The 16,452-nt window shown below is 38.6% G+C and overlaps 1 protein-coding gene across 6 annotated transcripts in view; it reads left to right on the top strand.

Moving 5' to 3' along the window:
• Positions 1 to 16,452, top strand: part of ppp1r13ba (protein phosphatase 1, regulatory subunit 13Ba) — a 44,996-nt gene that overhangs the window by 17,069 nt on the left and 11,475 nt on the right. For 4 of the 6 annotated variants that reach the window (XM_051868404.1, XM_051868405.1, XM_051868402.1 and 1 more), the window contains one exon: positions 947 to 1,017. In XM_051868404.1, coding sequence (XP_051724364.1) covers positions 947 to 1,017 — 71 coding nt within the window. Of the gene's footprint in view, positions 1 to 946; positions 1,018 to 11,743; positions 12,280 to 16,452 lie in introns of those variants that run through there. The other 2 variants (XM_051868403.1, XM_051868407.1) reach the window with 2 other exon arrangements.

The raw sequence follows: 16,452 nt of genomic DNA on the forward strand, positions 1-16,452 counted from the left end.
TTTGGGTATTCATATTTGTTATAAGAACCAAAAAACCTTCAATATTTGCAGTATTTGTTTTTATTGGCTACATTCCTACTTTTTTGACCCATTCATTAAGATTATAGAATAATAATTAGTATGATTATAAATAAAATAAGAAATACATTGTAATAATGCTGTTATACTGTAAAATAAAACATTTAATAAAATGTAATAAAACATTTTAATATTTTATAGTACAACTGCAAAATTGCAATACTTATATTTACATTCTAATTTCTTCACTCTCAAACCATCAGTCTTTTATTTTATTTTATTTTATTTTATTGATATATAACAATGCATGAAAACCATAACCTTGTAGTAACATTGTAGCAGTAAGTTTTGCATGGAAAGCAGTACTGTAATGTGAAAATGTATAAATCTAGTTCATCGTATCACTATTCTAAATTAGTCTTTGAGAGCAGAGGGCGGTCAGTGGGATTGTGTACAGACCTATCAGAGGCGGCGCGGTCCATGAAGGTCTAGGTATTTCCAGAGCCTCTGACAGGATTACACATAATAACACAGCCCTGGATTTAGAGAATTAAGCCCCTACTTATTTATAGAAGGCAGAGCTGAGAGCGCTGGTGAAACAAAGGCTCACAAAAGAGAAATGACTGGAGGTTGGTAAACGTTGTCAAACAACCCACTGTCTCGGCAAAGAGTAATCAGGGTTAATATGCCAGCCAAAATCCCACTACTGGATCACATGCTTATTAGATGGAAAGGTATCCTTTTCCTTCCTTTTTCAGCCATACGTGTAAGGGATGTTTTAATATTTTAATGTTTTGTCAATATAAAAATGCCCTTTTGTCTAGTAGCACTGTATGTGCTTGCCCACAGCTGTGAGTTTTTGCACTCTGCAACCGTTTCGACTTTGTTCAAGTGCAGGGGTGATGATGTAATCTTGTTTTATTCCCAGCAGGAAGTCAGACTTCAGAACAGGCCGACAGGAAGAGCAGGGGGAGCTCGGACAAGCCCTGCGAGAATGGGGTACGTACGCATTCACGCTGTTCTCAGTCACACTTCACTTCTGGACTGTTTAAGGCTCGTAATGAGGGCTGCTCACTGACGCTTCACATAATTACGGTGAAACTGTCTAGCCAAAACACAAGTTCAGCACTTAAGTGAGCAATGCTCTCAGAGGTCACTTTCTGTGCGTTACGTGTGTGTTTCTGTGGAGCGTTCATGTTTCAAGCCGTAAAAGCACTCTTTTTTATGTAAATCATTCACTTTCTTTTTTTTCTTTTTTTTTTGGTGCAAAAGAATAAAAAAGCTCATGGCCCTTTTATCTGTTGCTTATTTTTGAGCAAATTATTGTTTTTATACCTTAAATTTGAGCATGTGTACAATTAACAAGATAATGATAATGTCCTTGATATTGAAAGCACAGGCATTTCACTGTAATAGACTTTGACCCTTTACACAACATGGGAACATGTAATTATGGAAAATATTGTTCAATCCAACTGATGTCAATTTTTTTAATTGCATGTAAATGTACATATACAAATGCAAGTTTGAGAGCTAGAAGGGCAAGATTTTAAGCAAGTGTTGGTCTTCACACACATCTACATTAGAACAGTGTTATTTTAGTATTCCTATTATATTTTTTTATTTATTTTATTATTATATTTTGAATTAGCTTTTATTTTTCTATTTTCATTTGAATTTACTAAAATTTGATTCATTTTGTTATGTTCTTTTGTCATTTTTTATTAGTTTTGTAAATATTTCTTGTCGGCTTTGGCTTTGGGTTTTGGTTCATGTTTATGTTTTCATATCTTTTATTTTGTAGTTTTCATCGTCAAGGTTCCTGTTTGTCATGTGATTCCCTTATCCCATTTTGTGATCATGTCATGTGCTTCCCTAGACTTATGTGTAATGTTCTCATTGGTTCATTGTCTGATTGGTTCATTGTTTCATTAGGGTCAGGTGTTTCTTGTTGCTCATTGGTCTTTGTGCATTAATAGCCCTCATGTATCTTTGGGCTTGTTTGACTTAAGCCCAGGACACACTGCATGACTTTCGGCTGTCCCAGACGAAAGATTACCATCGTGAATCAATCGTGGCGATTTCTGTGATCGTGGCTCCTAATTGGTGGTCCTATGTTGTACAGTGAGAGAAGTTCAAAGACAGCAGTTGTCACAGTCTTGCGACCAAAGATAGTCTTCAATAATTTTCTGACAGTGTCAGAAATTCAGCATGATCATCGCACAGTGTGTTTGCTGCTATGACCTACGTGAAAAATGTGAAAATCAACGAGACATGGCACTAAAACTTAAAACTTTTTGTTTACCACTAGCTAGAGTTATCAAAAGTACTGACTTCGGTACCTTTTCGGTACTGAAATTTTAAAAATGTGACGCTTTGAGCGCTGTTGAGCGGATTCGTAAACACCTCTGATTGGCCATTGTGTTCACAGCTCATCGAATATGTCTGTGATTGGCTTCAATGATCAACGCTGTAAAACGTTGTAAATAGTCACAATCACAGACATATCCGATGAGCGCGTCAACACAATGGCTAATCAGAGGTGTTTACGAATCCGCTCAACAGTGCTCAAAGCGTCACATTTTTTAAATTTCAGTACCGATTGGTACCGAAGTCAGTACTTTTGACAACTCATGCTGACGACATTTCAGTCTTCTATAGAAACTTGCACCGTAGCCTACTAGTCAACAGGTGTCATCATCGTACAGTCTATGTGCATGTCGTACCCAGGTTTAACAGATCCATGTCGCACAGTGTAATTTGTAATGATCTTATAGGATTGATAAAATTGTGCATTCTGTATCGGGCTTTAGTGCAGCACGGCGCAGACCAATCAGTGGCTGATGTGTTAGAAATTTTGTCCACCTTGAGACAGCGCTGACAGCATCTCACTGTGATGATGTATCAGAGCATCAGAGTACCGTGAGAGTCTGAGAGAGATTTGAGAGCAGTCGGCTGAGTCGGCCGGCAAAGCTTCTTCAGAGCGGCTGCTGGCCGCTGCATGAGCTCTAATGAGGACCCAGCTGCTTCACGATAGGCCAGATTCACCGATGGCAACGATCATGTGTTTTGTGTTCATTCTGACAGCCTTAGTTCCACTAATGTTTACAAATATGCATTTTTATAACAGTTCTTATAACAGCTCTTTTCATGTAGTCATAATGTTATATTGTGTCATGTTTATCAAAATAAAACTGATCACAAAAGCATAAACCCCACTTCATTGGTATTTAAATAGTATAGGCTTATGCTGAACTTTATTCTTGTTCAAACAGATGCTGTATTAAGCAGTACATAAAATATTGAATGAAAACGTCTGAAATGCCTGTGTATTTGACAAATGTTGCATTTAATTCATTTCATCAGTGATAAAGTATGCAAACACCGTACAAGCCTCATAAGGGATGCAGAAAGTGTCTGACTGCACGCAACTCTCGCCGATCGGTTTGTGCAGCACAGCTTGAAGTCGAACAAGCCTATTGTCTCTTGTAGAGCTTTGTTCCCTGTAACCTCTGTTCGTGAGTTATGTTTCATGTTCAAGTTTAGTTTTTAAAGTCAAGCCAAGTCAAGTCTTTGCTTATTTTGTATTTGTTCATGTTTTGTTTAAATAAAAACTGCACTTGGGTTCTCACGCTCACGTCAGTGGACTTATTACAGAAAGCTAGACCTACAATAAACCCAGCAGTTTGCTTAATTCGCATTAGTCAAGAAAACCGAACCACTGAGGACTATGTTACTGAGTTTCTTTAACTTTCCAACCTTGTGGATTTTAACAACATCGCCATGATGGATATTTTCAATGGAGGATCAAATGAGCCCATTTACTCACAGATTCCTGGGGGGATTCCTGTTGCTAAGTGGATCATCGTTCAAGGTGGGAATTGCAGAGGAACTCCACAGTTCTGCAGCTTATGCCACGCCATGGCCGCCACACCAGAGCCTCTTCACGTCATGGCTGCCATGCCAGATCCTCTTCAAATCATGGCCGCCACGCCAGAGCCTCTTCACGTCATAGCTGCCATGCCAGATCCTCTTCAAATCACGGCCGCCACGCCAGAGCCTCTTCACATTATGGCCGCCACACCAGAGCCTCTTCACGTAATGGCTGCCACGCTAGAGTCCCCTAAATTCACAGTTGTTCAAGTCTCCCATAGAGTTTTTTGGAGGGGGGCTATAGTAACCAAGCTCCAGCGGATGCGGGGCTTGGCTCACGACGAAACTAACTGCCAGTGTTATGAATTTAACAACTGGGGTCAGTGAAAGCGGTGAGCAGGTCAAGTTCTTTGGTCCCAAGTCCAAGTCCAGTGGTCCCAAGTTCAAGTTTGGTGGTCCCAAGTCCAAGTCGGATGGTCCCAGAAATTATCCCTTTGTCCACGGCGCTGCCTGTGATGGCAACTTCCATCCTGTGTGTTTGAGCCACACACACTTCCCCCGAGGTGGCAGAAACCGCTACAGCTCCTACAGAGGCAGCAGCGACAGCAAGTGAACTCACTGTGTCCCATGTTATGAACACGGAGGCTATCCATGAACTCACTGTGCCCCATGCTAAGCCCATGGAGGCCGTCCATGAACTCACTGTGCCCCATGCCAAGGCCACGGAGGCTGTCCATGAACTCACTGTGCCCCATGCTAAGGCCACGGAGGCTGTCCATGAACTCACTGTGCTCCATGCCACAGAGGCCGTTCATGTTCTTTCTCCACCAGGGCCTCCCGATCCACCAACTCCAATTTGGTGCTCTCCGGCTCCACTACGGTGAGATCCAGGCCCTCCACTGCTCTACGATCCAGGCCTGCCAGTGCTCCACAATCCTGACCCGCCACTGCTCCACTGTCCAGGCCTGCCACTGCTCCACAATCAAGACCCATCACTGCTTCACAATTCAGGCCTGCCACTGCTCAACGATCCAGAACTGCCGCTGCTCTACGATCCAGGTCCACCTCAATGCCATTATCCAGGGCCACTTCTACGTCACAGGCCTGGGCCTCCATCTCTGCCCCTGTACCACCTCCGTTCCACCACCCTTCTAGTTTTTCATGTTATTTTTGGGTTTTGGGTGGGTGTTCCGTCGAGAGCTACCCTTTGGGTGGGTGGGTGGGTGGGGGGGGGTATATATGTCACGTTTGGCTTTGGATTTTGGTTCGCATTTATGTTTTCATGTCTTTTATTTTGTTGTTTTCATAGTCATGGTTCCTGTTTGTCATGTGATTCCCTTATCCTTCATGTGATCATGTCATGTGCTTCCTCAGTCTTATGTGTAATGTTCTCATTGGTTCATTGTCTGATTGGTTTATTGTTTCATTAGATTCAGGTGTTTATTGTTTCTTATTAGTCTGTGTATAAATAGCCCTTATGTACCATTGTCTATTGTTTGGCTTTGTTCCTTGTAATCTCTGTTGGTGAGTTATGTTTCATGTTCAAGTTTAGTTTTCAAGTCAAGCCAAGCCAAGTCTTTGTTTATTTTGTATTTGTTCATGTTTGTTTAAATAAAAACTGCACTTGGATTCTCACTACGCTTGCTTCAATGACTCTTTTAGTACTTCAACTTAAACCTATTTTATTTGGTTAATTTTCATTTAAGTTTTTTTATTTAAAAATTTCATCTAATATTCATATTTTATTGGTTTGTATTTTAACACATTTTTAATAGTTTTAGTTAACAATAGCAACACTGCTTCAGAAGCCTTTGAATATAGTGTATGGATTTGTTTTTTGGTACTTTTTTGTAATTTTTTTGGAGATGGACAGGTCCCAGACTCTACACTCTTATTATATGTAAAAGACACTGTTTTTCTCAGAAGAAAGAAAGTTAGGTCAGGTTTGGAACAGTTGATTAATGCTGACAGAATTTACATTTATGGGTGAACTGTTCCTTTTAGGAATCAGGCCTGACTGTTGCCATATAATTATGGTCCACATGAGAGGCTCCAGTTGGAAGTTAGAAGTTGGAAGCTTTCACAGCAGGGAGCTTGTGTGCAATGTGCTGATAAGCTGCAGTCCCCACCACAGTCATTTTCAGCAGATTGGTTCACGTGGCGGACGCAGGAAGTGTTAGAGAAACAATGCACAGCTTTCCCTGTTTCCAAAAGATCACTCGACTACATAATGCTACCTTCTGTATGCTTTCTATTCGACTACATACGTCTGCCTTACTGATATATGATGATATACTGATCATGCTTTAAAAAATGAGGTGGTGTTCTCTTTTTCCAAGCTCAAAAACGCACATCTACATTCCTCTGTCAGTATCTATGTCAGTATTTTAAAGAGGCTAAATTTATGCCCTTGATTTAGTTTTTAGGGTCTACTTGAATAGGTTTTCATGCTTAAATGTAAAAAAAAATAAAAACTTTTCAGGTATAAAAACTAACACTTAGACATGGCGACAACACACTACTAACACAACTCAAACAAACCTCAAACCTTTTTTTATGTGTATGCCTTGGGTGGGAATTGTTTAAATGAGGAATATTGTGATGTTCGTTCCCTGAAGACTACAATTGAGGTGTTTCAGGGAGTTCAGAAACAGTGCTTACTGATAGACAATAACCCCTTTTGGAGTTGATTTTGTGCTTGTAACTTTGCAGACATTTTTCATGCTCAAACAGCATCATTACACACTAAAGAAAATGTAAAAAAGCATAATAGGTGCTCTTTAAGAAAAAGGAAACTGATGTCTGTATGTATGTATAATCCAGATCTCTAGATTGCTTAACATTTCACAAGGCTGTAATCATAAAATGCTTAAAGACACACAGCTATTGAACAGGTGGTCATTGGGAGCTCCCCAGCGTCACCAGTTATGATATAAATGAGTGACACGCTCACTGCGGCATCTCGATATGCGGCCCTCCCCACGTCGCATTATGCAGCTGTTATTACAGATAATCCAGGCAGCGGGGGCTTCTCTTTCAGGCAGTATCATGTAATGATATTTTAATTACATCCGGCCAATAAACTTTAGGACTTCTGAACTCGTGCTCTGGCCTGATTGTATACTCTTACTCTAAAACTGTCAACGTAATATGCAAGTGTGCAACTGTGCTCTACTTTAAACCAGGTCAAAGGGCCAGAAGGCAAAATATATAGCTGCATGTTCAGCACACCAAAAATCTCTCCCTCCCCTTAATAATACAGCCGAGCAGCTGAGAATGACATTGTACATTTGACAGTCATGCATTATCTTTATATAGTTTAAAGCAGTGTTTCTTTTAGCGTCAGAATACATCAGACTTTATTCATGATGTCTTATGTCATTATGCTCATGTCAACAGCATGTAACCCACATATTTAGTGTTGTTTGCTCATCTGCATCTATTTGCAGAGAGCTCAGATGGATGTACACTACCGTTCAAATGTTTGGGATTGGTATGATTTTTAAAGAAGTGTTTTATGCTCACCAAGGCTGTGTTTATTTGATACTAATACTATTAATACTGTGAAATGTTAATACAATTTAAAATAACAGTTTTCCTATTTATTATTTTAAAATGTAATTTATTCCTCTGATGACAAAGCTGAAGTTTGTAGCTATCTAATATTTTGATTTGGTGTTCAAGATTTGGTGCTTTTTAATTTTAGATAAACCCATATGCAAATGCCATCTAAAAACAAAACAAACTGTGGTTGGTCTCTTTTACATTTACTTTAAGTTATTCTCTGACTGACTAAGTGGGCGATTCTTGGCCAGAATAAGCTGCAATCTGGACAAGACTTTTATGCTGTTAGTTAAAAGTCTGGCTTTGCAGGAATATAAAGAGATCTTTCATCAGGCATGTTGTTGGTTTTCAGGCCCGGATCGGCTGGCAGCTTTGTCTCTGAGCTCACTGACCTTGCCCCACTCTGATATCACTACCATTGACCTTCACTCTCTCCTTTTCTGCCTCCTAGATGCTTCTGTAAAGTTCATGATGATGCTTATAGTTATCATTTCAGCGGCTCAGCGCTTTCTGCACCCAGCAGATAAAACTTTATTAGATAATCAAAATTCACCGTAAAATGCGATTAGGGGTTCTGTGAGAATGCAAATGCTTTGTCCGTAGAAATGAATGCTTAGCTCTTGAAAGTTCCCATAGATCTGTGCATGTTGTCCCTAAGGGTGCTCTGCATAGTCATGAAAGAGCAATGTGTTTCTGCCTAAATGCAGCAGAAAAAATAAACATATGCAGTGAATTAAAGTGTCACTGCATTTGAAGACAGCATTATGAACATGTTCACACTTGGCAGGTTTGGTTCGATTAAAATGAACTCTGGTGCGATTCATTTGAATAAGTGTGAACACTGCCCTCTGAACCCTGGTGTGATCCAAACAAGTGGACCGAGACCCCTGAAAAGGTGGGTCTCGGTCCGCTTCCAAATGAACTGCGGCGTGGTGCAGTTTGAATGAAATATTAATGCAACATGGACTAAAGACATCTAACCGAAGCTAAAACAGGACGTGATGCCACAAGATGTGACCCTAAAAAGGAAAGAATGCTCAAGCACATCTGTTTTTTCTCAATACTGGAGCAATGTTGTCCATTACAGGCATTCGAAATGCTGTCTCCTTGCAACAGATCTTCGTCTGTGTGTGACAGAGGAATTTCTGGCTCAGTTTTGACACTTCTGTAAGTTCTCAGCTGGTAAAAATTCCATCCTATTTTCCATTATTTCCAACATTCCATCATGTTTTGAATGGTCTGTCACAAAATAAATGTCATAAACGCCTTTTTTGTATCTTTAGGTTCGGTCTTAAAAATGACAGCGTGGACACTAAGAGAATCAGGACTAAGGTTGTGTTCACACTTGTAGTTCGGTTCTCTTGGTTCTGTTGGTCCGGACCAGAAAAGAAAATGATACATTTAGTCCTGGTTCGCTTAGCGTTCACACTGTCATGACATATTTTGTGATGAAACTTGTTGAACATGCTGGATGCTGGGATAAATGCGCACACTGTATGTGCATATACATATGATGGTAAATGATGATGCTGACAACTCATGACGAGCTTATAAAATGTGTAAAGGAGTCAAAGCAGTGGCAGGAATCCCTATGTCACACACACAAATGAAGATCTGCTGCGAGGAGACGTGGTTCTGATACCTGTACCGAACTGTGATGGCCAACATTGCGACTATGACGAGAAAAAAACAGGTATGCTTGAGCATTGTGTCCTTTTAAGGGTTGCATCTTGTGACATCGTGTCCTGTTTTTTGTTTGTTTACATGTCTTTGGTTCGTGTTATGTTCATATTTTAATTGAACCGCACCAGAGCTCATTTGGAAGCGGACCAAGACCCATCTTTTCAGGAGTTTCGGCCCACTTGTTTGGAGCGAACTACTGTAGGGTTCAGATGGCAGCATTCACACTTATTCAAATGAATCGCACTAACAGAGCAATCGCACCAGAGTTTGTTTTAAGGGTGCAATATGTAAGAATTTTGCAGTAAAATATCCAAAAACCACTAGGCCAGTGTTATATATTTTGTTCACTTGAGTACTTACAATATCCCAAATGTTTACAACTATTTGTAAATCGTGAGAAAATTTCAATTTTAACCAAGGCTCCGGGACGTGTGAGGAGTCGCCTGTCAATTGCGTCATACCCGCGTTACCCTCGGTTTCCGGTTTTATTTTGCAGAAACCATGGAAACACCAAAGACGCTTTAATATTTACATGTTTTAATAGGCAAGGGAACAACTGTTTGGTTACGTTTATAGACAGAAAATTATTGTTAAATAGTTTAGTCTTATTGTTTAAATCTAATTTTATTGATTTTTTTTTTTTTGCGAGTACCATGCCATAATTGCCTGCCATTTATCAACACAAGTCATCCAGCATTTATTAATATGATATTCTAAAATCGATCTATCTTACTGCAGTGTGCAACAAATGTCTCACCGCAGCCACCGAGCGAACGCACAGAGTAACGTTATAACATTTTCAACACTCTCAAATGTATCTAATATGATAAACAGAGCTGCATTACCTTATTCTCATGACCGGAAAAGCGGAAGCGGCGCCGGCGACTGTGGCGGACCTGCAACCCAATTTTTGTCATAACCTGCCAGTTGATAACCACTTATTTAGTGGATAAATTTATCTAGAGCACATTACAGTGCATTATCAGTGCTTTGCATCTTATGAATTGCACCTTATTTGTCCGGTTGTTCTCCTCCAAACGTCTGTTTTTGCAGAACAAAATCATTAGAGCACAGATTTTGGCCTGTGGCAATGACTGTTTTTCAGCATATGGACATATGAAGGTCAGTCATGAGTGACCGTGGTCAGTATAGAAGCTATTAAAATACTGAGGGAGCTAAATGGCTGGCTCAGCGTTATTATAGCACTTATCGACTGTGCCCATTTCTGTCCAAGATCCCTCATCCAACTGGCACAAAAACGGTCTTGTTGAATTGCTCATCGCTGTTGGAATACTAATTTGAATTTGCCACATTGCCCACATGAGCTTCACATCTTGCCAAAAGACATGCATTTTAAAATTTTGCATTTTAGAATGACAAATTGTGCATGAGATATGACAGCATTTTAATTTTAATGGCAAAAACGTGTTATTAAAATTATGCACCTTTATGATATAGCTTATTGGACGTGTACCTTGGTATTATTTATAGTAAAGAGTAGTACTCTTTGGAGGAGTAAGATGTAGTAGCATGGTGTCACGACATAACCGTTTAATACTCTAAATGTACTATGGTACTTTATGTAAGTTAAACTGACGTGTTTACTTGTTAAATATCCAATTCATCAGCTCTTGCGCACTGTAATGCTTGGTGTATTTTAAAGCACATGCACGCTGTAAAGTTGTGCCGCAAAGCTGCAAACATTAATGGCAGATTCTCTGGAGACGGTCACGCATCTGGGAGTGAGTGCGGGGCAGCTGTGGCGCAGCACGGGCAGTCTGACAGCGGCGCTCCCGGGAGAGGAGGGGTCTGTGTGTGTGCATGTGTGCGCTGTTGCGATGTCCGATTCGCGAACGAATCAATTTTTTTGAACCGCTTGACTCGGATCATTTGAACCGAATCACATTGCTGTGTTAAATTAGCTGTAAATTAGATTATTAGGTGTGCAAACTTTAAGTAGAAATTATAAACTTAAATACGATGTTTGTTTGTTTATTTGTTTGTTTCAAGTTGCAGCGACAAGTACAGAATTTAATCGAATCATTTAAGCAAAGCGATTCGCTGAAATTAATCAGAATTCTCCTCCAATTTGCCAATTGAATTGTTAAATTCAATTGTGAATTGTTAAACTAGATGACTGCGACTGAACCCGTCCAAACGCTGGGAGTGATTCAGTCCGAGTCTTAAATTTTAATTTAAAGTTGGCTATTGGTATTATTGTGTTTACATATAGGCTAATATTACCAAAGAATAAACAAAACAAGTAATGTTAAAAAATAAACAATATAACATTAACAAATAGACTAACAATGAAAATGTATTAAAACAAGGTGCTAAGAAATTAATAAAAATAAATATATAGGCTATGATATAAAATAGACATGTATCAAGACAATATGAAGAAAAAAAAATAAAATGTGATAATTTTTTTATATAGATATTTCTCAGGGTGTGCCGCTGTGAGTTTAGAATCGTTTAAATGAATCGTTTAAACCGGGTTTGTGAACTTGTTCAACCGATTCTTTGAAAAGATCCGACTCAAAAGAACGATTCATTCAGGAATCAGACATCACTACTGCAGTCTACTCCAGGCAGGAGAAACACGCACACACATTAAGAGCAAGAGAAGTGCTTGCACGTCAAAACTGAGCCTGAGGGGAAAAAAACTTACGCAGTCTCCATCATCACAGATTCACGTTAACATTTTACAAAGGTCACGCATGTCTTTCCAACATATTAGTGTTTAATGTACTGCAATTCCTCATTAGAGTCACAGGACTAACTATGTATAGTAAGCAAAAACAAGCAAAGTCAGTCGCGCGGAGTGGGGATGACAGCCTGACTCATCGCTAATGTGCTGGATGACTTCACTCCTGCTTTTTGGAGAGAGGATTGCGGCTGTGAGTGTGACTCTGGGGTCTCATAACGAGCACAGCACCGCAGATACTAGGCTACAGCTGCACTGCATCCGTCCACACTGCCACTGCCGATGCTTTTCTCATAAGAGACTCGGAAACACGCACCTGACTCTTATTAGAAATGGAGTGGAACCACGTCGAGACTGTGCAGGAATTCACTGCTGAAGGACAATGCAGCAAAATTAAGGTCCGATCATGCAGAATAACCTGGGACTCTCACCAGGTAATTTTCGCGCCCCTCTTTTAAGTGTATTGGTCTTTGTAGCATTGATTTGTGAAGAGCAGAACCGGTTTACTCAAATTTTCACACTGTTCGTTTGTTGATCAATAGGAAAAAGGATTGACCAGTTGTGATAAGTGTCAAAGTGTTGGATCAGGTTACTTTGTTGTAGTTATGTGAGCTGATAGATCACAGCTTTATGTATGGGAAAGGGATGCTCTCACCTGACATGTAATATTTGGGTAGTTGACATGACATTTCAGACAGTGAGTGGCTAATGCTATAGTTCATCTTACTTTAAACTGCGTTTTTCTAATTTGTATAATTATTATACATGCAGTTTTTGTGATCTCATATTAGTAGAGACTAAATTGAATGTTGTTCTTTTAAATGATTTATGCGAGCTTCAAAAAGGTGATATAAAAATGGCAAAAAACTTAAAATATAGCTTATTCTTGCCCTTACACATACATTAACTTTTTAGGATATAATATATGTGTGTGTATATATATATATATATATATATATATATATATATGTATATATATATAATATATATTTCTTCACTTTTCATTTTAAAGTGCCTTGACAGAAATGTGATAGAAGTGAAACTAATATGGCAAATTATACTTTAGGATGTCTCCTATTACCTTAGATCAGACAAAATATTTTAATATTGATTGTCATCCTTTTGCAATTGCAGCCATTTTGTAATGTTTGTAATATCAAAACTCATTGTCACTATCAGTTGACAAATCATCATTTTCCCTACAGCTACCATTCTGGGGAAATGCTTTATTTAATAATTTATGGTTTATAATTTACACGGTTTTATATTTCAGCAATGCACCAATATTGAATGTATATTTAGATAAAATATAATGCATATTTAGATAAAATATATATTCTGAATACATTTGCTTTGACATTAAATTCATGTTACCTGCCACAAATAAAATTTTCTGACATGACAAAATATGTTGTAAAAACGTTTTTAATAACGTTTCTCTTGCATCTCTCAATCACATACAGCTGTAGATTATGGGCTGTTAATATATGTTTATGTAATAAAAAAAAAAAAAGTGCTCAGTTTACATTATGAAACTTATTACTCTCACTCTCCTCTAAATGTTATTTGTCAGCTACCCATTTACATATTTGCCAGAATCAAGCAGGTTTTATTACTTGTGATTAAATAAGTGTGATGAAGCTTTCGGTACACACTGTCATTTTCAGGAGTTGCCATGTCAGACCTTGAAAAGAGCATTTTTGGGATTTGTTCTTGTGACAGGAGGAACTAAAAGTACTCTAATTATGGCTCATTTGTCAGGCGAGATATGAATAGCAGTGGCTGCGGGCAGGCGATGACCTAATGGACTATGTCATGTGTGAAAAAGAGTGAAAAGGAGAGAGGTAAAGAGAGAATTATGTCTCCTCCTGTAGATACTATTGGCTATAAATTGACTAAAAAATGTTTTTTAGTTAAAAAGTCACTCATTTTGCTGTAAGTTATTTTAATATATTCCTCATGCTTTAGTTTATGCAAGGTGGGTTGATAATGTAATGGCTGAGTGTGTTTAATACTTTGTGAGTGATCTCATCCTAAAAAGAGGGCCTGTTTCCTCAGAAGCACCAGGTGCTCACCAACACCAGAACGGCCCCAGGGGTGACCTCATTTTCTGTGGCTAGTGCCACATTTCAGGCAAATCCTTTCTCAGAATGAACATCCAAGGTTGCTAAGAAAGACACTCAGAATTGTGATTTTTTTTTTTTTTCCCATGAAAGAATGATTCCCTGAATGTTTATATAACAGAGAAAGCCTTTGTTTTTTTTTGATGGTACCTGTAGATTATCTGTAATGTTGCCTGTACATGTGGTCTGACACTTTGCTAAGTGTTTCCTTCCCAGTATTTCCCTTATTCAGTTAAACAAGTGATTAACCAAATGGCATTTACAGCTCAAAGTGACTGGCCTCAACTTGTCAGCAGAACTGAGCGCCAATCAGCAAAAATGGCTGATTTCAAATCACATAATCACATAGTATTTCTGCCTTATCTGACAGCACAGAGACCTCTTAGGATATTCTATATTAACTGGCCAGCCCCAATTTTAACATAGATTAGCCACATTGACTTTTCTTATAAAATCTCAGTGATGCCTCAATGAGATCATTTAGATAAATGTACCCTCCACAGAAAAATGAGGTTTTTCGGAGTACTGCTCTGACTCACTGGGGCCTGTCAGATGTTTTAATCATTATAAGAATAACATGTGTGCAGTGAGCCAGTTATGGAAATTGAGAGAAGCCAATGACTCAATTATTTTGAATGTGTGCTATACTGACATGTCAGACAGAAAGACTATCCCGGATTTGTTTGTGAAATTCAGGAATATTCGCATACATAGGCTCTTGTTATTTGTGCTTTTGAGTGTCGCTGTATACATTGTGTTTTTGTGTGTGTGTGTGTGTGTGTGCCTGTATCGTTAAGTATGAGTGAATGTTATGGAGTGTATATAGGTGAGTTTGCAGGATATGGCATAACTGTGAGCATCCTGTTCAGTCTCTTTAAACATTTCCTCGTGATTTAATGGTGATGATTTTGTATTTTGTGATTGTACCTGTTAAGTTGTTTTGTTTACTGTAGATATTTCTTTTGCCCAATGCCACACAGCTGTCTACCCTGCTGAAATCAACAACTTGGACCAGTTTATATTCTAAACTCATTTTAGATGGACAATGGTGGTCTGTTGCTGGCATGAAAATGCAAAAAAGAAAAAACCATATATGGTATGGTGATGTACTAAAAACGGAAACGTTTCTCCTTTGCATTTTTCGCATACAGACAACAATGTTGCAAATAACGATTCCGTTCACACTGATCCGGGAAAATGACTAAAAACTCTGTATTATGCATGCCAGGCCAGTAGTTGGCAATGTCACTTTGTTAAAAAAAAAAAAAAAAAAAAAACACTACGCGCCTGTAGACTGAACACATAATACATGCATGCGCATGACGTCACAGTTTTCCTAAATACGCGTTATTGTAGTGTACACAGAGACGATAATGGTATCGTTTTCAAAAACTTGCACTTTTAAATCAGTTTTCAAAAGTTTGCGTTTTCAAAATGCTGTCATTGTGTAAATGAATGGCCAAAATGCATAACAAGTTTTGTTAGTTGAAAACGGTGTTGTGTAAACGGCTTCTAATGCTGGGTACACACTACAAGATAATCGGGCTGATTTTGGGCCGATTTCTCCCCTTCGGACAATCCTAAGTATGTCCCGATTATCTTGATGGTTCTACAGATTATTTTATCAGATTTACCTGTGGTGTGAGGTGTGTTAAGAGTGGCTGAATCTGCTCGCCCGATCGCAACATGTTGAATATTTATGATCAGAAATCCTGAAGTGTGGGGGTAACCCCGAGGACAAACTCGCGCACGCTATGGAGATTATGACGTGAAACGAAACAATATCCAATCAGAAAGCGAGCTGACAGAAGACAGAAGCATAACAAACGCAGTCATGGCGCAACATAAAGTTAAATGGATTTGGACAGCAGAGATGGAGGATCAGCTTGACGATTTGTGGCAACAGCACAAGTATTTATACAAAGTGTCTTGTAAAACATACCAAAATCATTCCAAACACTATCATCGCAATTTCTTCCTGCATATCGTCCGTCATGTTTATTCTGAAATCTCGAGAGATTTTGCGAGATTTCTTGTGTTCACAGTCGGGACTCTGGTTGAAAATCTGTTTGTGTGTGGTGTGCTGTGTTTGTCACATCGTGGCACACCGCACACTATAGGAGCAAAACGGTTAAATCTAGGATTTTTTTGTCCACACTTTCAAAATCTTATACGTTTTCAAAAATCTTTTAGTGTGTACCCAGCATAAGTCAGACATACAGAATAGCACCAGTATAACCAACCATATATATATATATATATATATATATATATATATATATACATATATATAATATTTTGGCTGTCTACTTGAAAATTAACACAAAATACCTACATATACATAATATACAGTCTGTTGACTACTAATTTGAAACTAATTTTATTCTTAAGATGGCTGATCATTTTCATTTTATTGGAAAGATTTCATAAAAAAAACAAAAAGTAGTAATTCTTTGTTTCAACAAGTGAAGTTCAGCGTGTTTG

Source organism: Ctenopharyngodon idella, chromosome 17 (assembly GCF_019924925.1).
Source record: "Ctenopharyngodon idella isolate HZGC_01 chromosome 17, HZGC01, whole genome shotgun sequence".
NCBI lineage: Eukaryota > Metazoa > Chordata > Actinopteri > Cypriniformes > Xenocyprididae > Ctenopharyngodon > Ctenopharyngodon idella.